Here is a 22,901-nt window from a genome sequence, read left to right on the forward strand (position 1 = left end):
AAAACAAAACTTGAATACTAACACAATAAACTAAAAATATGGTTTTGATAAGCATGATCTTGTGAATAGCGAACAGGATGGCCGCCTCCCTCCAAAATGTTCCGGCAGAAAATCCTCCATACTTATTAACAGGAGAAAAAGGTTTAGCAATTCAATTCTCAATTTACCATTATCTCAACCTTTAAACTGGTCACCTATTCCCGAATATAAATCCTGAGAAGTAAATGTAGACCAACAGGGCATGTTCTCTACCAAGTAGAACTGCAAAAAACCAGAAAACAAAAGCAGGAACATGTTATAATCCAGGGGGGGGTAGTAAGTAACTAAAAACCTCCCCAAAAAACAGTGAAAAACCACCGGGCTGCATTCCTTCCCAATGTGACCATTGGATCAAAAAGTTATGCTCACCTGAGTAAGAATAGACAGAGCAAAGAAAAAAGTTAATCTTGACATTGTGTCACAGATGGCGTTAGAGCGTCTGGAAAGGGTGTCCTGCCCGGACGGAATGATGTTCGACATGATGTAGTGGACACACCGGAAACTGAAACAGCATGAATGAATAAATAAATAAGCGATATACCACCAATGTATTGGAGTTTCATAACAGATTATGCTTGTATTATGGCGATCAGCCTAATGCTAATCGAGTTGTATTCCTAAATGTTTCAAACCACTTCAACAAATTGCTGAGGCGATGCAATTGCCGCCATGCCCATGGAAATGGCGGCATTGCGAAACAAGAATGGAAAACATTCCTTAATGTTTCGAAACATTTTCAACAAGTGGCTGAGACAGTAAAATTATTATAACGCCCATGTGGATGGCAACATTGCAGAGCGTAATATAAAGCAGCATAGAACATGATGGCTAGCGGTTTCCCAAACTTTGGAAACGTCAGTATGCCGGCTTAGGAGCTATGTCCAAGTGAGCTCAAAGCATGATTTAATATGTATGTTTTAAACAAACCATGAAATGCAAAGAAAATATTCTAATTAATTTGGTTTTTGTATGGTCTGATCTGTGGTTCCGAATTTGGGTGTCCCTCTCCGTCCTTTTGCCGGACTCCTCCTTAACTTGATTTTTCCGCTGATACATTTTGTGTTTATTATAGTTATACATTCCTGCCACTAGGGCTGATTGGAAAAAGGATGGAGTGATCTGGAAATCCGATTTTTTTTTTTTTCTTAAATTTTTTATTTTTATTGTAAATTTCTTAGTTTATTACAAACTTCACTTTACATGTACATACTCTCATTAGTCCTCTATTCCAAATATCATGATCTATCAACATTGTGAAACAACTCCTTAATTTATCAGAATCTTGTCTCTTACTGCACAGACTAGCATAAAATTATGTCCAGACAGGATTTCCAGCCACCACACTTCCAAGTCATCATTCTTTGGTGCGTATTTCCCCAAAGACGGGCTTCTTTGGGATCTCAACATTAAACATTTGACCAGGTGTTTAACTGATTCCCCAGCATTTGCACAGAATAGACAGTGATTGTTTTGGGTCTCAGCTTGATGTCTAATGAATAAATCTCCTTTGTAGGATAAGGATTTAAACGCAGCCACAGGTATTGGTCTCTATGATACCTACATGGAAATCTCTCCAGATACTTTACAGTCATATTCACACCTCTAGCCTCACTACCCAGATCTAATGTAGTGGTATATTTCACTCTTTTATTATGAGTTGCGATCCAATCACTGTATGACAGTTTTTTCTTTGCAGCACAGGGGTTATTTAATAATGTTTCTATATCAGTATTGGCATAGATCAGTTGGACGTGTATCTTCGCGATCCATTCCATAAAATGGCCTCTCGGCTGTGACACTGAAAATCTTGTACGAAGGGGCTGACATCTTCATAAACATTTTTCTCATAGCGATCGATTTCCACAAAACAGTTGCGAACATAGACTGCAGCCCGAGTTCGTAACAAATGGCCACAATTGGCACCCATCTTGGTAAGTGTAAAACATTGCACCAAAATTGGTCTTCCAGGGCATCCCACAATGCTCTGCTGATATTTAGGCTAGCTTTGCTCCCAAACGTGATTGTGTCCAGCACCTTCTGACGATAAAACATTAAAACGGGTTTAAGCGTACATTTCCCGTACTCAGCGTGCAGTTTTATGCCCTGAAGCGTCAAGTTTTTGATTCTGTTTTTTTAAATCACGGTTCTATTGCTGTTCTCTAATGGATTTGTTGAACATTATACCCAAATATCGAATATACTCGATTTTTTTTTTTAACTTTCTAGTTGTTCATCAGCTGCATGCCATTTAAAGTGATTTCCTCTTTTCCCAAGATTGGCACCAAGTGCCATGACTTTTGACTTACTAGCATTTAACTGCAGATCGTTGTTTCTCAAGTACACTACCAGGTTATTCAATAGTCGCTGAAGACCTATTTGTGTAGTGTCAGGGTACCAGATTGTCAGCGTAGATTGCCCAAATTAACTGATGACCGTTTCATTTCGGAGGGAAGGAGTTACACTTTGAGAAGGCTGTTGATAGATCTGCCTTGTATAGCTTAAATAGTAAGGCAACAAGTGGGCAGCCTTGCTTGACTCCTTTTTCTGTTGGTATTCTTTCGGTAAAATCATCTTCCGCATTTAACCTGATTCTTGTAGACTTATTGGAGTGCAGCACTCTGATTGGTTGAAGGAGCTCTAACGGGCAATTCCATTTCTCGAGTTTCTTCCATAGTAGCTCTATTCAGTGTTGAAAGCCTGACGCAAATCAATAAAAGCGAGAAACCCATTTTCCCCCCTTTTGATTGCTTTAGCAGATTTAACATTATAAGGTTCACTTCCACACCTACACCTTTAGTAAACCCAGTTTGTCTGCAGTCTAGCATGCCAGCTTCTTCTGCCCATTTGGACAATATTTGCTGTAGAAATCGAGAAGCGCAATCGGACGGTAGTTGTTCGGGTCTGTGCAATCTCCTTTTTTGAAGATTGGTACAACTACTGCCGATTGCAATGATGTTGGAATTATCATCTTCATAGAGATCTCGGAAAAGAGTGTTTCGATAAAGATCGCCCAATACTTTTTTAAGGCAATGTTGGATAGGCCATTTGGACCACCTGCACCCGAATTCTTCAATTTTATGGTTGCATTCAAGATCTCGTCTTTATCAAATTGAAGGTTCCAAGGGACTTTCCTTCTCCTTCGTCAACATCAGCCAACGAGCTGAGTTTAAAAACAGCTGAGTAGTGCTTGAACCATACATCCGCACTTACACTAGTGCACATCATCTATTTCTGAGATGGGAAACCTTCATTAATAATGGTCCAGGTGTCTCTGCTGTGATGTGCATAAATTTACTTCAACATTTCTTCCGCTCTGTCTTGATCGTGGATCAACTTGAACGAGATTAGCCAATTATATTTTTGTCGGCGCTTCTTTATAGCTAACCCACGATCTAGCATATTGCTGGCTTTTAGTTTTCGGATGTCTCTTTTTATTTTCTTCTTTTCTTCCGCCTCTTTGAGATTAAATGGATTTTTTTTTACAATGATGCGCTTGCCTGAATCCACTTTGGCTTGTTTTGTATTGTACTAAAAGGGACTCATAGTCCAGACAACTAGGTTCAAATACACTTTGTGAGGAGAATTTATCTGACATCTCTTCAATCTCTTTTTGTTCAACCATAGATGGTTCAGGCCCTGGTTATCAGGTTGCATACATGTCGATGACCTAGATGTACTGTTTCTGTTTGCCAGGTCACATTTATAGTGTCATGGTCACTATGTTTGTGGTCGAGTTCCTTGACGCCCAGATATAATCGAGCGTTTTATGGCACCCATTTCTATTCCACGTAGAACTTGCTGGGATGTCACCTGAGATCTGACCGTTTAACATATCGCAGTTCCTTGTGGCCATTTCATCTTTCCAGCATTTGCCACGCTTATATGCTCGATTTACATTGCGTTGATTTCATTACTTTCCTTACACCATTTGACTTCCACCATGAAAGGTTGAAGTCACTGCACACTAAAATGTGGATTTTCTGGAACTCCAAAATACACTCATCAACCAACAGCATTACGGAGACAATAAACTTCTTGGATGATATCATAGCCGGATTCCCATAGATATTGATGATGATGATGAGGAGGTGGTGTTCAATTCCAATTATTTTTGTTGGACTGACCATAGCACAGTTTCTTGTACAAACAGTTTGGGGTTCGAAGATCTTATTAATTTCCAAGCTCAGTATTTTTAATCATCGTTAAGAGACCTGAAAATGGACGGCCAATCTTATTTTTTTCCAGAAGCATTCAGAAGGATCATATAACCGTCACATTTCGGAAGTTCGCGTAACGAAGTCTCTTTTAAGCATATTATTGAGTAACATTCTTTACTTAGCCCGGTCTCAGAAAAAAAGTGCATAAAGCCATGAGTGTTCCATGATATTGGGGAACCAGTGTTATGAGCGTGTATGTTTTTTTTTTTTTTTTTTCCTACTCATCACCTGTTCCTTGTGTCCGGTCTTCTTCTTTTGGCAGAGTCCTCTTTATATTTTGCCTCATCATTTCTACACACATCTCCTTCAAACTTTTCTCGCAGCGAGGCACATCTCAAGGATTAGTTTCACGATAAGCCTCCTCCAACTGTCAGCTTTTGTTTGGTTTGGAGACGGTCTCAGTGTGCATCGTTATTTCGTGACCAAAAGACCATATGTTGCCTGCAGAGATCAAGGTATTCCCAATCAGTTTTGAGTCAACATGTAAGATCCCGTAATCTGACCTACATTCAGAAACATACTCCACTATTGCGATGTCTTCCGACGCTATATTTCTTAACGAGGGTATACAGTGCTGCAGTTTCATTATGTTATGCCTGTTTAGATTTACTTCTGTTGCATAGCTCTTGGACCACAGTTGTTATCGGGTCTCCCGCCTTGACGTTCCACTTGTGCAGAGGTAAATTTAGGCTTCAGCTTCATTAGAGGAGCACTCTCTGGGGTTTCAACAAGATCCCATTTCACTTTCCTCTGATACGTTGGAGAAGTTGGACCGTTGTGTTTTGATCTGGTACTGACGGCCGATTTCTGTTGGTCTGGGGTGTATACATCCTCAGCCACTTTCCTTTGGTAGAGAAGCTAAACCGTTAAATATTTTCACGGGATTTATCACATTTTGAGGCACCTCACCTTTGCCATTTCAACTTGCCCACATGTTGCAGCTTCCGATGTTCCTCTGAGTTCGACACCCTGTGGGCGGTCGACCACAGGACTAATCCATTCAGCATCATCAATTATTTTTATTTATTTTATTTTTGTATAGCGCCGGGCCGCCCTTGGGCATCGTTGCGCTTGTTACAGAATGCTTAAATGCTTTGATTCTTAAATTGCATACAAAAGTTACATTTATAGGTCATCAGTCACGTTTGAATGGTTACTGACTGAATCATTGTCGATCTTTTTCTTGGATTGATGAGCTCAGGCGATGGAAACATCTTCAACAGTGCATGATTGACATTTGTCTTTTGTTTAGTCCCGCGCTCTAACAGAGGCACCGGTGGAGGGGTTGTTAGGTTCCTAATAAAGCTCTTCGAGCTGTTGGATTTGCTTTTCGTGGCATTAGCTTTCTTTCCTTTTGATGTTGTTCCACCAACAATCCCAGAGATACAGGTCTTCTTAGTAGGCACACTTGCAGGTAAAGGCTTGGATGATTTAGAAAAGTTTTCAAACGTTAAGTTTCCATTTGTAGCCTTTGGAAGACTTAACTTTTGCAAGTTGCCTTGAGCATGACGACTTGAACCCCTCGTGGCTGCTTGGGAGGCAACACTTGAGCCAGGAGCCCCGGAACCAGCATTTACGTGTGCCATATTTGAGATATTAAATATAGCAGCATTGCCATTTGAGGTGTTCGTACTTGCTGGCACACTAGTTTGTGACTCACTCGGCGGCTGCATTGAACAACCATGGCTACTCAGTGACTTATTCTGAATTTGTGGAGTAGTCCCAAGATTATCGATGTTTAATGTCTCCACCTTGGCTCCATTTACCGAGGGGGGCCAAGTTTATACTAGCGGAAGAAGAGCTCCGCCCAGCGTTAAATACTGCAGCTTTCTTGAACTTGCAGGCCTACACTTCTTCATTTGCAGCCATTTAATACAAATTATGCTGCATCCATTTTGTGCTGTCAATCAGAGCCTCCATCAGTTCGGTTTTGCCTGCTATCTCGTGTCTTGCTAAGTCACTTAACCTATTATGCCATTTTGATGTTTCTGCTTCACAATCAAGCCTTCTTTGAATTTGCTCAGTGAAGATTTCTAAAGAGCTGAGCTTTGAATTTATCATCGCAAGTAGGGATCCCTGACCTTTTAGAGGGTCGTTTAGCGATTCATACAGTTTTATGAAGGGCACCATTGCAATTCTGGTAGCGGCCAGAACATTGTTATGGATCTGAAGACCTGCAGCTACAAAAAATGTGGCCTTTTTTGTTGGGAGCATGGTCGTCTGCTTCAGAAGTTGACCAGTCGGCTTATTTGAGGAGGATAGCCGGGTGGAGCTTGCATGCATCGAACACTCAACAACCGCATAACACAATTGTGTGTTCTAGCCATTGCAAAAGTTTGCTTCTTCTCTAGCCACTATTTTCAGTATAGAGTTAGATTTCACCAACTGCAGAGTACTTGTCCGATCTTTTGAGAGACTGTGCATTGCTAGCCTTGTGTCATGTAGCATAAAAGAAGCAGGTTTATTTCTATTTTGTTGCAGTTGGAGACCACAGGGGTGGCGACGCCAGGCATCAAGGCTGCACCGATTTCGCTACTGCCGTTAAGCCCGTCTCTTAACTTTGGGAAGTCGGCCATGAGATGCTCTGTCAGGCAGGTCTCCCTTAATGCCAGACATTGATCTAGCCTCAGCAGGTTAGTTTGGGGGCAATGATCTCGCCTTGGAAGCAAGACGACATGGAGCAAGACAGGTTCGGTCCATGCTTGGAAACCTCTGGGTATTAAGCACGTTATAAATAACCTATCCTATCATACCAGCCGAAATCATTGAGTTGGTCATTGAGGGCAAACCAACACTTCAGTGGAGTTTTAAGGGATTGCTGGGGATCAGACCGAGGGTGGATATTATCAGGGCCGACGCTCACATGTGCGTCACTGCCCTGCAGCTCACTGGCCCTGAGTACGGACCCAGATCTATCCCTACCAATGTGATCAGTATTTCCAAAAATCGAGCCAGCATGGCCCAAGTCATGTAAGTTCATTTGGGCACAACAGACTCATGAGTTGATGCGGAGGACGGCGCTCGAATGACTCCACTTGGCCTGATGGCAAAGCGTTCAGTGTAATGGCGCTGCAGACCGTTCCATCGGTCGTCGCATAGCTTGTTGTAGCAGGGTCACAAACACTCAGAACAATGGCAATGTCTGGTCTCTCTTTCACGGCTATCACACATTCCTCATTTCCATTATCCAGCAAACCCCCAAGTATTTCGTTGTTGCCGACATTAAGTGTATAAGTTTCCAACATTTCTACATCTGTAACATCAAAGTACAAATTAGCTTCTACTTAGCTAGTAGGGATGGATGCTTTTATTTCTTCCGGGCTGAAAGCCGCTCACAGTATCCGACATATCAGACGGGTCGGGTTGACAAGACACTCTTCGAATGAGGGTGGATAGGAGGCATGCTGCCACCGAAACACACATCGTAGGCGGAGCAGAGGGGGAAGCGGGAGACACTATCGGAGCCTCGCGCTCCTCGCAGGCAATTCCTCGACCGCTTTCCCCTCCATCGGGCCACATGCAAGTCCACCCATTGTACATCCGATTTCGCCCGGCAGTGCAGTAGCTTCTGACACGTGATTGGACCTTTCTCAGGCAGTTCCTTCATTTCAACTTTGCGCACTTCACAATGTCAATGTCGGCAATATCAAGTAGCCGCTCCTATACGCTTGTATATTCAAAGTCGCTTTTCGAACGTTGCTTACCTTTTTGAAAGCACGATGTTCGTCTCAACTCAGCTGCTGCGACTGCTACGGCTGCATGGGGCAGACTGGGGCAGACTGGACTCGCTGCCGGACTCTGCGCGCCGGTGCTGTGTGTCACCTGGTGGCTAAATAAGATGTCCTTCACAAATTAAAGGTGCAAGCACACTTCAGGAACTCCAACAGAGAAGCAAAGAAACGCAGTATCCAGCAGGTAAGCAGGGGTAGACTGGACTAGCTGCTGGACTCTTTGATTTTGATCAGGCATGTCTACCATTCATAAATGCCTCAGATTTCTGGGATAACAGGCTTTGAAGAAAGGCTTTCGCCCTCTGTATGTGGCTTATCCTGACTGTCACTCCTCTTTTGATAGTGGACCATAATTGATTGTGGGTAAAGCTGAGGAAAGTATAATTTGAAAACTAGCTAAACCTACCTAATTGTCTACCTGGGCAGAATTAGGTAGCCAATAGCTATATTCCTATGTGTTTCTAAAGAAATGTATGACATTTATCACTAAACGCCCCTGAAGGTTCCATTTTATTTTAAACATTTTGTAATGCCCATACCCAAGTGTATCACAGCGTTTGGTACAAGAAGGCAAAAGGTGAGTTGTAGAAGTCGTAGGTAACAAAAAAAAAGTTGTACTCATATTTATTGAACGAAAAGTTTTTACTCGTTTTTTAAAGGTGTTATGGGATTGTTTGTTTCTGATGAGAGTTCCAGAGTGTGGGGACTGTGACGCAGAAGCCGACACTGCTAGCTCTTTAGTATAAGGGGTTAGGAATGATGTTCTCTAAAAGAGAAGTATTACTTTAAACCTCCTTTTATGAGGAATGCATGCGTGTCCTGTGTGAAATAGGTGGCAATTTGGGGCTTAACAACTAGTAATAAAAAATAAAAACGCATGATGTTAAAAAAAATAAGACCGCATAACAGAGAGCATTGCTCGCAGCCTCGTACCATTCTGATAATCGTGCGTCTGGCCTAGGCGGTTTCATTGTCAAATGTGTTACAAAACCAGAGTACAAAAAATGAAAACACTCGACTTCAGAGTCTATTTCAAAGCCATCTTTCTTTGCACACGAGCCCTATGCAGGTATCGTGCAGTTGCGAAGACAACACAATTTGACACTGGTTGTTGAAGAAACCACAAAATTACTGGCTTTGACACAGGTACTTCCAAATGTTGTGACAACCGCTAAATAAAGAGAACCATCAACCCACCCAACAGCAGTTTCCCCACTGTTCTGTGAGGTCCATCTGGCCGGGAGAAACCAACGAAGAGTAACGGACCCGCGAAGCCTGCGTGTTGCAGCCAAAAAAAGCTTCAGTGCAGCCGGGTGATGGTGGCAAAGAGACAGCTGCCACCAGCTTTTATGGTCCAACTGACCTATGCCAATATTGACATAGAAACATTATTAAATAACCCCTGTGCTGCAAAGAAAAAACTGTCATACAGTGATTGGATCGCAACTCATAATAAAAGGGCGAAATATACCACTACATTAGATCTGGGTAGTGAGGCTAGGGGTGTAAATACGACTGTAAAGTATCTGGAAAGATTTCCATGTAGGTATCATCGAGACCAATATCTGTGGCTGCGTTTAAATCTTTATCCTGCAAAGGAAATGTTATTCATTAGACGTAAAGCTGAGACCCAAAACAATAACTGTCGATCCTGTGCAAATGCTGTGGAATCAGTTAAACACCTGGTCATCGAATGTTTGTTGAGATCCCAAAGAAGCCTGTTCTTGGGGAAATACGCACCAAAGAACGATGACTTGGAAGTGTGGTGGCTGGAAACCAGGCATTTGTGTGATAGCCAGGACCCTCAATGGATCAGCACTTAACTTTGTGGCACCCCAAATGGGGCCTGCTAACATGAACCAACATTTACCAAGATTAGTTTAAGGAGTGGTTGTGAAGTGGATGTTGAATGGATTAGTTGGGGGGGGGGGGCGGGGATGGGAGGGGGCGAGAATATGAGTGTGGCGGAGGGGACAGGGAATAAGTAGGAATATCAGCAAAGGATGGAGGTGAGACCTGGAGGGAGGGAGGGAGGGAGAGAGGGAGTGGAAAACCTTAGAGGGATAGAAGATTGGTGGGAGGAGTGGGACAAAAGGAATGGGGAGATAGAGTAGGAGAGGTGAGAGTGAGCTTGATGGGAGTGAATCCTACAGGGTACCTGTAAGGCACCATCTGTACCAGTAGTAAACTTAACTGGATGGAGTAAGGAAAGTTGGGAAGTTCTTGAGAGAGTTGAGACCGTAAAGCATTCTGCCTCTAGGTCCTCCCAACTAGGAGAAGATGGAGTTGGACAGTAAGGGGTCAACCTGTATATTCTAACCTGGGGGTCAGGGATGCCTGGGTTAGGGAGAAGGGTTAGCACAAGAGGCGCAATGGGAGATGGACCTCCCCATGACTCACAAAGATTTCAATAAAAACCCCTGAAAACCCTTACATTTTGAGGTGCTCTTTACACATGTTAGAAGTGGGCTTCAAAGACCCACACATCGAGGTTGACCTATGTCGTGCGAAGACTAATGACACCACTGAAACCAGAGAATCCTGGGTAGCCACTAGTTCTGCACTTTGGGACCGAGTTGTCTGGGAGATTTGAGCAGGTTTGGAATTCTCAATCCTAGATCAAGAACCAAAAGGGTAAGATGATACCCTAGATGCTGCCAATCTAGACCACCCACAACATCTCACCTGTCTGAAGGAAACGCCACCACGGATCCTGAACCCAAGAAGAGCCTCTTGGAATGGTTATGAGATGCTTGTGAGTAGACCTTCCATCTCAAGTGGGCGGCAGTACATCGGTGGCAGTGGGTTGGGGAGCACTGACAGTGGACATGCCTTCAAAAAGTGGGGAAAACCTTTGTCCTCTGAAGAAGATGAAGACGTACAATAACCCACAGCCACTAAAGACAGCCCCATTGTCCAAGACACTGTGTCCCCCTCAAAAGCCAATTCAGGATCTACCGAGGGCCTTGGTAGATGGACCACTCCCCATCAGCCAACAACACCAAGAGGCATTACCAGCTCTACAATGACTAAACTCGCAGGAACTGGAGCTGCCAGCGCTGCCACCGACTGCGACATCAGAGAAGACTGAACTGCATTTCTGTGTGGATTTTTGAAAGCATGGCAGAGACAACAGGTTATCATCATCATGACCATTGGACCAAGCTAATAATTATACCTAACACCATACCTCCTCTACGGACCACTCTACAGGACAGAAAACGACCACCGGAAATGTTAGACACCCCAAAAGGATACCAGGACCGCGCAGGAAAAAGGCACAAACATACTGAAGGAGAAAGATGAGAAACAATATCAACTTGTACAACACCAGAACCCAAAGGGGCTGTAGCAACAGCAACTAGACATAGAAGAGGAGCCAAAAGAAGTCATGGTCCCAATATGAAACCTAACCGATCTACTCAATGATGAATCTGACCCAACATAACGCATCCCACATTCTGAGAATTAGTAAACTTCCCTACAAGGCCACACACAGATGAATGCAAGAACAAAGCAGAACACTATATTAAGTAAAAAAAATACATTGAACATCGATCCTGGGTTTATTAGGTTGCAATCGCACTATAGAGATCTATGATCTATTGAACGATTGTGGAATGGACATCCTATTAGGCACAGAAACCTGGCTAGATGATAGCCACAAAGTCGCGCTACACAGCTGTCTACCCAACAACTTCTAATGTATACAGGTAAAGGAAAAAGAGAAGAAGGACCTGCAGTACCCTACAAAGAACACCTAAAAATAAAAGCGGGCCCGCTGAACATCCTGAACTGCAAATCCTTCGTCTTTCACCTGACATCGGACCCACAAACAAACCTCCCATTCGTACTCGTCTGTAAACCAACCACTTACGACGCAAACGTCATAGACTCCTTCATAGAAGCTGTCTGGCCATCCAACATTTATTTTAATTTCACCAAAAGCCACATGATCATCCTCTGGGACTTCAACATATGGTTTGAAGAAAAAAAGGTAAACTCGCAGAAATTACTAAGCAGCTTGAGACAATAAGTCTGCGACAGATGATGAAAGAAGCAACACACTCGGCCGAACACACTCTTGACGTAATGTTCACCAATAAAAAACTGATCTCAACTGCTCCACCAATACAAATACTGTGGAGTGATCACCTCATTATACTGTTTGTGATCCAACTGCCATCAAAACCATCAATGCTGCCCTTAAAGTACCCCTGCCGATCTTGATAAGAAATTGGAAGACTGTCCAAAACGGCAACTTGGAAGAACTAGAATCCTCAAAACCATTGATTGCAACATTGGAAGCAAGAGACCTACACAAGAAAGTGGACCTAATCCATAAATGTATCGCTGAAACAATCAGCAGCATTGCCCCAGAAAAAACTCTCACCCCATCACGAAAGATAGCAGTGGGGAGATGGTTCACGCCACACCTCAAGGCAATTGTCATGATGCCTACCCCCGGGGACCCAGACCAAGTCCAGCAACCCCGGAAGCAGGCATCAAGTTATTCCAAGCAAGCCCAACAACCCCTGCTGTGGGCTATTTGGGTGCAGTCCTGGCGTCTATGGTGCCTGTCTCATATGGAGAGTCAGTCCTGGCGCCATAGGACTGCAGACCATGCTGCAAGAGCTCCAAGCCAAAAGAGGCTTGGAAGGGACTACTTTACCTAGGGACTATTTTTTACTCGGGTGGGGCTGGGGAGGAATACTTACCTGGGACTACTTGGGAGGCTATTTAAACCACGCCCAAAGAGCAGCACATGCTTCGCGTTATTCTGCATCCAGCAGCGTAACGCTCACCGTGCCTGCAAGTCTGCATCCAGTCTTCTGCCACGCCCGCCTCTAGTCTGGAGCTCCAAAAAAAAAAAAAAGGGAGAAAGAAGGAGAAAAGGTTAGAACAAGAGCAATACCTTTGATCCTTACCTGAATTCCCGATCCATCGCGCGTTCGAGCTAGAAGAAAAGTTATTTTATGCGCGTCGACTCGCCTGCCGCGCTGAACTCACCGGCCTTCGCAGCATCTTCACATTCCACCGCATCCTTCTGCATGTTCCCGCCGCACTCCGGAACCTGAGGGGAAGACAAGAACTGCAAGGTGAGCAAAGGGAATACACAGAGGCAATATTAGTTACCTCCCATAGACTTACCTGATTTTACCACAGGGGGTACTATTCCTCTTCATGGGTCGGCGCAGCTTCCACTGCATCCTCGCCGAACCCCGGCCCCGAAGGGGAAACAAAAGGACAGCAAGGTGAAACAAAGGGACAATTAAGGGGAAACCTCCTCACCACAATAGACTTACCCGATTTTACCGCCGGAGGCATTATTCCCCGAGACTTCATACTTTCTCTCAGCGCCTGAAAAGTAAGAAATTATTTTATCGAACTGTGTTGGATAATACAAATCCTTACCTGAATATTACCGGTTGCCACGAGGAACTCTTCGCTAGGGTCAAGCTGCAACCTGCAAGGAATCGGACAGAGTGAAAGTCAGATATTTGCACTCTTACGAACTACATACGCCGTCTTGCCGGTAATCTCAGAGTCAATATTGTTCTGGAACTCCCCAATTCCTTCGAGCCAGTGAAGCAACTGGTTCTCTACGCGCCCCTGCGCTCAATGCAGGATGGAGAGCTCATCTTTCCAAACCATCAGAAGAATATTCCTACAGGCCAAGCAAACGAAGCTAGGTGGGCCAGTCCGTCATCTCGGCACTACGCGTCACATTGGTGGAGACCGCAGCTGTCCGGTTCAGATCGACGCCCCTGTGGGAGCCAGGTGAGCGTAACAGCAATGGAGAAAAAAAAGTGGAAACTAGAACAAGAATCGAGGAGAAACTGACCAAGCCAAAAGAATAATTTTATCAAAAACAAAGAGTATACAAAAGAAATCCTTAAAGTGAATAAAATACTATGCCGACCGGATCACAAAAGCCACCAACACTCAAAAAGAACTTTTCAGTATCATAAACCAGATAAGAAATCCTTGCCAGATGCAATAATACACCAGTGCCTTAACAAAAACTATGCAGTGTTCTTGTAGATAGCTTTTTAAGAACAAAATGAACAATATACACCAGATCATACAAAGTAGACCAATCAACCAGACCATGCACCCTCACCTACCTATCCCAGGACCACAAAACGGGCTGGGCAGTTTCACACAAATGTCAAGGGGAGGAGAACTCAAATGAATGGAAAAAAAGCAACACAGCAAGCTCTCCAATGGAATCCTGCCCGCCAGACATCTTTAGATCAATCCTTCCGCAGGGTACGCCATTGGAATGCTACCTAAACCTCTTCAACCTATCGCTCTTCAACCTATCGCTCTTAACGGGCAGAGTACCGCAGGCATTCAAATCGGTTTACATAAAACCGCTCCTCAAGGACACAACGGGCAATGTGGAAGGCCTCTCAAACTACAGACTGATCTCTAACATCCCCTATCCTGCAAAACTACTAGAGACCTATGTTTACAAACAGTGGAATACGTAGAAAACAAACTACTGGACCAGGCACAGGTCGGCTTCAGACCAATGAGGCGGACCGAGGTGGCACTTTGTTGGTTTTTAGATCGTTCCATATAGAGCAGACTACAACATGAACTCGGCACTGATACTTCTCTGCAGCATTTGTCAGTCGACCATAACATGTTCATAAAGAGACTAGAAGAAATGGGGATCACTGACACGGTGTTGCACTGAATTCAATCTTTCTTGTCTGAAAGAACAAACAATATGGATAAAACCATGTATTTATTTATTGTGCATTTGTATGGTGCTTGTACATAAAGACATTGTGATTCAAATCTGCATCGTGGGATGCCATCTGTGGAGTACCACAAAGATCCTCGTTATCCCTGCTCCTCTTTAACATCTATATGATGCCACTTATCCACCCCCATCAAAATACACCGCTTCACCTGCTACAACTACGCAGATGATAACGCTAATAGACTGTCTCAAAGAACAATGGATGAACGCTAACAACCTCAAACTCAACCCAGACAACCTTAGAACCACAAATTAAACACAATACTTTGAAATGCTTCTTCCATCTACACACAATCAAAAAGATTGTACCATGTGTCTCCTTCATCTACGAAACGTTGGCCATCCTGTCCAGGATAGACTACGCCAACAGCTTATACCTAGGAATGACTAACGGTTTACTGAAGAAACTGCAATGTATACAGAGAACTCGGCTGCTAGACCACTCCAAAACACTAATGAATGGACCACATCACTCCAGCGCTAAGGGTGCAAAATTGGCTCCCAGTCCAAAAACGAATCACCTTGAAAACAATGCGCATAACACACAGAGCTATCCACGTCCTAGGAGCAGAATTCACACAAGAAAATCACCATCTACAAGCATACTAGAACACTCCGATCCAGCAACGTCATTCGCCTAGAACCTAAACCGTACACAAGAAAAAAAATGTAGTGGATCAGCATTCTCCTGCTTAGCTGTAAAACTTTGGAACTCCCTCCCCAAAGAAATAAGAACTACGTGGGACCACCTAAAATTCCGAAAACGTTTAAGAACCTGGCTCTTCATCTCTGAAAGGGGTGAAAATGAATGAACAACTTTGTCTCACCGTGAAATTAACCCACGATGCAGAAAGACTGGAGGGTATGCCAGACCGGAGTGCGGGGAGGTGGAGAGCAGTCCGAATGGGAGGGAGACCTAGGTGTTCCCTTCCCTTGGAAACCTACAAATACTGAGACTTAAAAATGTTGCCTATACTGAATACCCCCCCATTGCTCGGACTAATGGAAGCCGGGGTTGTAGGGGTGTCCCCTGCTCCAGTTAGTCGGAGTAACTCCCCTCCCCTCTGCTGTAAAGACTGGAAGGGGGTATCTGTGCTCCTGCTCTCTATATTGCAGAGTGGAAGCATACAGCATGCCAGCCAAGATTCTCTATAGGATAGCGAAGGTAGAGCAATCGAGGCTTAAGCTCTCAGGAGGTGATGCAGGCTGGTTCTTAAGTACAGTGTAGTCCCCAAGCACCCACAAAGGAATGTCCACACACTATTAATGAAAACACAGTTCTTTATATAATTGTGCTCAAGTTATGTACACAATCAGAATAACACACTTTGTGCTCAAGTTAATCTAAAATGGGAAATATATACAGTTTCCATGTGGTACCACAATTATACTTTGATTCCATTAACATGCATTAACTGTCCTCTGTTCAAATGTCATAATCAGTGAATGGAGTGAACCAACAATAGACCTAGGAGGAAAGCAGGTTGGTTAAAACAATAGGCAGAGTACTGGCCCCTACAAATGGACACAGCTCTGTGTGAGGATCCCCCCACCTGAGCAACCTGTAAATAAAAATATAATACAAGCCCACTCCATATATTGTTTATTAGAGTCTTATTTCCTTCTATAATGGTTCTACCACCCCAATGTACCTGGAATAGCAGAGTTCGATGTCGGGTTGTTGACCGATCCTTCTTGAGCTGCTCCCTTTAAGGCAGGAGCCACGGATCGTCGCGGTCCCTCGAAGGATGGGTGAAAAAAGGAGTCGAGGCAGTAGCTTCGGTCCTGGTGGTGCTCGTCGATGGTTGGTTGTACACGTCCTGCGAAGACTAGGCTTGCGATACACCTCGACGACGATAGTTCATTGCCGCAAAAGAGTCTATGAAGTCTTTGGCCCAGCAAGGGCGTTGAGTCGTCGGCGTGTCCGTAGTCTCTGGGTGGCGGGAAACCCACCAGCGGATGCTCCTCAGCTCGTCGACGGCCTTGACTTGCTCCGGCGAGACAAATCGGTCGGCAGTGCTGGCAAGAGCGGCTTTGAATTCAGTGTCTTAATCAATGGAGCGTTGCGGTTCAGGTCGGCGGTGGCATGGTGTCAAGCTGTCCCCGCTTCTGGGAAACACGGCTTCGACGGGCCTCCAGCGGTTGTGGCGTTCCTCCGTACCCTGGTCAACGACGGTGGACGGCTGTCCGGTTCCTTACTTCATTCTCCTCGGTGGTCCCCGTCTCCGGTTGACAGTCTTTCGAAGGGTGGCTTCCAGGTCGCTTTGGCGAAGGTTAGCAGTGCACGATGGTCCCTCGCAGCTCAGGGAGAGGTCTCCTAGCCAGGTCCTCTCATCAGTCTCAACGGCACGGCGGCTTTCAGATTGCGGTGAAGGTAACAGCAGTCAACCTTCTCCTTCGGGCTCAGCGTTCGAGATCAAGCATATAGTTTCGACTTCAGCTTCTGAACAATTTCCAACAGTGAGAGGCCGCCAGATAAACTGTTTGGACTCTCATTCACTCTGCTGGGTCACACTCGGGCAACCAATCACTCAGAAGGGCATTCAGGCAGGCAGGCAGCCAATCAGGCTCACACTGCATTCAGGCCATTCTCCTCCCTCAAGGCACAGACAACAAAGAATGTGTATTGGGACAAGTATGTAGCCATTCAGCACTCCACACTGCATTCATACCAGTTTCGGGCAGGGCTGTCTCAATCATTGTGTTTCATACCAGAAACCAGACACCCGTAACATGAAGTGCATATTTGGTAAAACACTCCATTCATCCAGGTCCCACCCCAAGGGTGTACCCACAACATACAGTCATTGGGAAGGCTCCTGCCAGTCTGGCCTGGACTTCCCCACAATGCTATATATGGAACTTCCACCCAACAGCGAGTCAGGGGGAATGGACAGAGTCTGGGCTTCCCAGGTCTTTGGGGAAAAAAAGGTAACGGGCAATAGAAAGCAAGAGGCCACAGGGGCCATCTTGTTTCTTATCAGGGGTGGCACAATGATCACATAGATCCATTACCTTTTGGCGGTGGGGGGTCAAACAGGAAGTGGGGTACAAAGATGGGTCCGAGCTGGTTAGACCACTCGTGGCGTGTCTGATTAAAGGTGGGGGGAGAGGGGCGTTCAGATCGGAGCTGATGGACCGTGGGACACAGGGAACACATCCCAACCTCCAGGAACCCATGTGGGTGGTAATTGCGACGGATCGAAAATATTCTGGTGGGGAAGATACAGCCCTCTGAGGACCCACTATTCTGCACACTCATATGGATGGTAAGTGTATCGCACCGGAATACATGACAGGGGAAGGGATACATGCAACAGTCAATCAGAACAGATGGTGTAGGATACACGCCTCCTCTAACCATCTCTACAAAAAAAAACTTCATCCTTCTGCATACACCTCTCAAACTATTAACTAAACAACCATACCTCTACAGCACAACAAACCGCACACACTTCACTACAACTACTAAACAAACCACATATAGCCTCGCACAACACCACATGACGGCCAACATCCAAAAAACACATCTACGTTCAACGAATGGTGTCAACCAAACAAAAGCTGCCAACAGCACATCACAGCTCTCTTGCTACTTTTTCCTGCGTAGACCCGCTAACTTATCCTCACCTTCTTGCTTTAAAGACACAACAGTGCCAAGGAATGACGCAAGTATCGACAGTGCGCAGCATAAGAACCTTTAACATAACATAACCATATCATTTCTGTTTACATCGTAAAATACCAACTGGTTATGCATTTCTTCCCAGTGATAGTGATACCACCCCTTTGTCTTCTGGCTTAATAATCACTGTTGGGTCAAGTAACGCTCCATTCTGCGCTAGTAACATTTTATGGTATGTATGTGGAAATGTTATGTACTTACACTAAACCCGATTATACCACACACATTAATGTTTGAATATTTTTATTTTGAGTTAATTCTCAAACCAGTGTTATCTGGTGGTTGTACATTTTGGTGTTAATAAAAGTAAATCTTTCATTTTGCGTAACTAAATAAGCATTTCAATATCCTTGATGGTACTATTTTGGGTAGGAACAAAACATAAACCTGTAAGTGTATATATGTATATCGGTGATATGGTGGGTTTTGAAAAAGTATGAAAATGCCTTGTACCTGAAAGCTGACAGTAGAATATGCAATTTCAACTAATTCACATTATACAGTGCGCAGTAGCTATCCCTGAAAATGACAGAACAGAATTTACATTTCCTATAGGTAATACATCCCTGCATCGAACTTCATTACTTGCAATATCTTACAACCAGAAACGTGCTTCTTTATGTGCCAGTCACAAGAATTATTTTAGACCTTGCCATACAGACCAACATGTTTTGTTTGTCCTATTATGAGAGAATTACGCATAGAGTTCATTGTAGGATGACCAGACATTGTTGTATAAATTAAATATGTTGGGTACATTCATACATGTCATCTTCCATCTAGCTGTAATGCACGGAGGCCTGCAACATTTGTATCAAAGCATGTATATCATATTCTTATACATAACACTTTTAGAGACACTAGGCTATATATTAGAAGGGCTAGGTTCAATAAGGACGTCTACAGCAAGATCCATGGCAGAGCTATGAGAGCTACTCTAGAAAATAGTGTGGCAAATCTTTATGTGAAGTAGTTAGAAGAGAGCAGGGTCTATACAGAATGTAATCAATATAGAAATAAACCTCAGATTGTGGATGTGTTATATAGACAATATTTTAATTGTTTGGACAGGTAATGAGAATGAAGCCAGGGTGTTCGTAGACTGGTTAAATGTCCAAGATGGATATTTACAATTAACTTTAACAAGGACATTAATTTTTGGGACATTACCATATCAGTGGACGACACAAGCAGTAAGGCTCAAGGTATAAACATATTTGCTACCAATGTAAATCTGGGATTTGCAGTATTTTTCCACCGCATCTATTTTCGTTTGTGCCTAGAGACATTGCAAACTGGCAAAAATGGTATGTCTGTTAGTCTTGCCTCCCCCTTCTGCTCTCTCCACCTCGCCCTATTTATCGAGTAAGGATATAGCATGACAGTGCAACATTTCAATATTACAGGCTACGCCAAGTTCCTCCTGCAACATTCTAGTGATGGCCGTAATGATTCCATCTTGTCTACTCCAATGTGCTATACCAACCAACACGTGCTTATTGAAAATAAGTTGGAGATTGTTTCCTTGTGATCTTAATTAGAACACTGAAATTCCTAGTAATAGGGGCTTCAACTCTTTCCAGAGCTGCATTATATTTAATGGCAGCTTTAAGGCGCCGCTAAATAGAAGAGTGATGCTTCAATGCGTCATTGCTTGAAGCTAGTGTTAAAAACGGGTGTGGAAGCTAGCGTTAGAAACGGGTGTGCAGCACTTTATATCCATCAACAAAAATGTGAACATGCAGTGTCCATAATAATCATTGGAATTGTTGTGTGTGTAACCATGTACTTGATCTTTTTGCAGACAGTCCGTGTCCAGTCTCCAGATGGGGTTCGACGCATCACTGCGACAAAGCGGGAAACTGCTGCCACGTTTCTGAAGAAGGTACACTGGCTTGTTTCTAGCATTGTTCTTTACTCAATTGAAAATGCTGCACTGATCGTTTTTACTATTTCGGTGCAGCACCCTGCCTTTCTCAGGCAATATATGTAAATTCAAGTCTCAGGAAGTGCAATTTTGACTGTTTACTGTGACAATCCCATTTTGCCTATGCAGAAAATACTTTTGACCTTGGTTTGAACGATGCTCATTTTTAGGAGTCCCTTAAATGTCCTTTGAGCTTTGTGAGTTTGAGTATCTCCCATTTATTCATTGCTGTTTGTCTCTAGTACATCCCTGTATTCTCTGTGTCATTATGATGACTGTTTTGTTATGTAATGTTAATGCATGTACCCCCCTCCCCCTTTGTAATTTTTGTTGCCAGTCACATTCTGTCCTTGTCTTTTAAAGCTTGTAATGGGTGAGCTCTGGACTGGATGGCCCTAGTTAACCCTTCCTGATTAGAGCTTGCAAAATCTACTAGCCCACTCGCGTTGGAAAGGAGATTTTTTGAAGGATGAGTACCATTTGCAGGGTCCGCTACCTTGCTGGCGAGTATAGGGTGGTTGAAACTTTTTTTGACATTTACTGAAAACAAAATGTGTTTGTAGTAAATGGCAAAGGCTTCACTGTGCATGGCTAGCCTTTGGGTGGCAGCATCATACTGAAATTGAAGTGTGATTTTGGTGACACGCAACGCTTTATAGAAACCGGAGGTAAATATTTTTTCACCTGTTACCATAGGCGAGTGCATTTTTCTTAGGTCGAGTATGTAAATTAAGGAACTCGCCCTACTGGTCTAATGGGTTTTATAGGAGTATTTGAGTCCTGCTGATTTCTGGGAACTTGGGGCAGAGAGCAGGCTGCTTGGATGGTTGTTAAGGATGCTTTCAGTCCATAGAAGGCAGTATGCTTCCTGTGCTTGCTTAACAGTGGAAAACACATTGATAGATGAGTGACAACAGAGAGGACCAATGCCCAAATGACGATTTGACAATTGAGATCCGATAGATGGTGTCTCAGGAGTAGATGAGGAGAGGAGGTTGAGAAGACGCTTGTTTCAGGCAGAAAAGTGCTTTAAAATGTCCCAGGACTAGGGATCCCACAAGGGGAGTAAGAGGATCCCTAACATACAATTTATATACTGAATTTAAGAAAGTGGATATATCTAGCTCCGATTGTGGCGAAAAAACAAATATTAAGGTTTTAGAAAGCTGCAGCAAAACCTTCTCGTGACAATTGGGTGAATAGTTTGGTTTTATTGTCTCCAAGAAAGTCACTTATCAACGAAAAGAATATGGGATGCATTTAAGGATCTGTACGCGTGATTAGTATATCAAGCACTTCATAGCACAAAATGGTCACGTTAGACCTTCTGTCTGAGTAATTATTTCTGATGCTGTGAACCTTTTTGGCAACCCTGACCTCGCAGTGCAATCCTGTAGCTTCCCACTGTGTTTTACAATGTTGACAAACACCAGGAATGACTCCCTTCCCCTGGCCTTTGTCAGATTTGCACAGGTCACAATGCCAGGGGGTATGCAGCCCTTCCCCTGGCCTTTCCCTCAGAGCCCACCTGGTTCAGTACCCTTCCAGGTACTGTGACTATGAAGATGACTTGGGTTACTTCAACCTGGGAGATTCTCTTCTCTTGAAGCTGCAGACCTGGTTCACTATCCTGCCAGGTACTGTCAGTATGAAAAAGGTGGTCAGGCGCGCACTCTGGTTCCAAGTAATTTAATCCTGATGTAAGTAATAACAGGGTTGAATCCCAACACAGTTCAAAAAATAACAGGGCTGAATCCCAGATGCAAATAGTCCCAACAATGTTCAAAGATTACCAGGGTTAAATCCCAACTGCTACAGTTCCAAAGCACAATAGTTAGTTCTACTCCTCCAAGTACTTTCAAGTCTCAAACTCTCATCAGGGAGGCTGTGTTAGCTGTGTTCCTTTTCAGGTGTTGCTAATTACTTTTTTCAATTTCAGTCTCAAAGGATTCTGGTTATTGTAGTGATGGCACAAGTGTTTCATTCAGGAAACCAGGAACCAACTCCCCTCCAAACACAAATCTTACCCACAATTGGGGGAGGGAGGAAAACCATGAATATGGCTCTCCAAAGTGGGGGCATAATAGCCCCGGTGCTGCTGCCTCTGGAGCCCGGGTCTCCTGTAACATTAAGTAGAAAAAGGTCAGGCGCGCACTCTGGTTCCAAGTCATTTAATCCTGATGTAAGTAATAACAGGGTTGAATCCCAACACAGTTCAAAAAATAATAACGGGGCTGAATCCCAGATGCTACAGTTCCAGAGGGGCGTTGGTTCCTGGTCTCCTGAATGAAACACTTGTGCCATCACTACAATAACCAGAATCCTTTGAGACTGAAATTGAAAAAAAGTAATTAGCAACACCTGAAAAGGAACACAGCTAACACAGCCTCCCTGATTAGAGTTTGAGACTTGAAAGTACTTGGAGGAGTAGAACTAACTATTGTGCTTTGAAACTGTAGCAGTTGGGATTTAACCCTGGTAATTTTTTAACATTGTTGGGACTATTTGCATCTGGGATTCAGCCCTG

General features: G+C 43.9%; 1 protein-coding gene across 1 annotated transcript in view; it reads left to right on the top strand.

Annotated features, from left to right (window-relative positions):
- NPLOC4 (NPL4 homolog, ubiquitin recognition factor) overlaps positions 1-22,901 on the top strand; it is an 847,851-nt gene that overhangs the window by 14,325 nt on the left and 810,625 nt on the right. The window contains exon 2 of the mRNA XM_069655142.1: positions 20,252-20,332. Coding sequence (XP_069511243.1) covers positions 20,252-20,332 — 81 coding nt within the window. The remainder of the gene's footprint in view (positions 1-20,251; positions 20,333-22,901) is intronic.

This window comes from Ambystoma mexicanum, chromosome 3q (genome assembly GCF_040938575.1).
Source record: "Ambystoma mexicanum isolate Mex_15411 chromosome 3q, UKY_AmexF1_1, whole genome shotgun sequence".
NCBI classification, from domain to species: Eukaryota; Metazoa; Chordata; class Amphibia; order Caudata; family Ambystomatidae; genus Ambystoma; species Ambystoma mexicanum.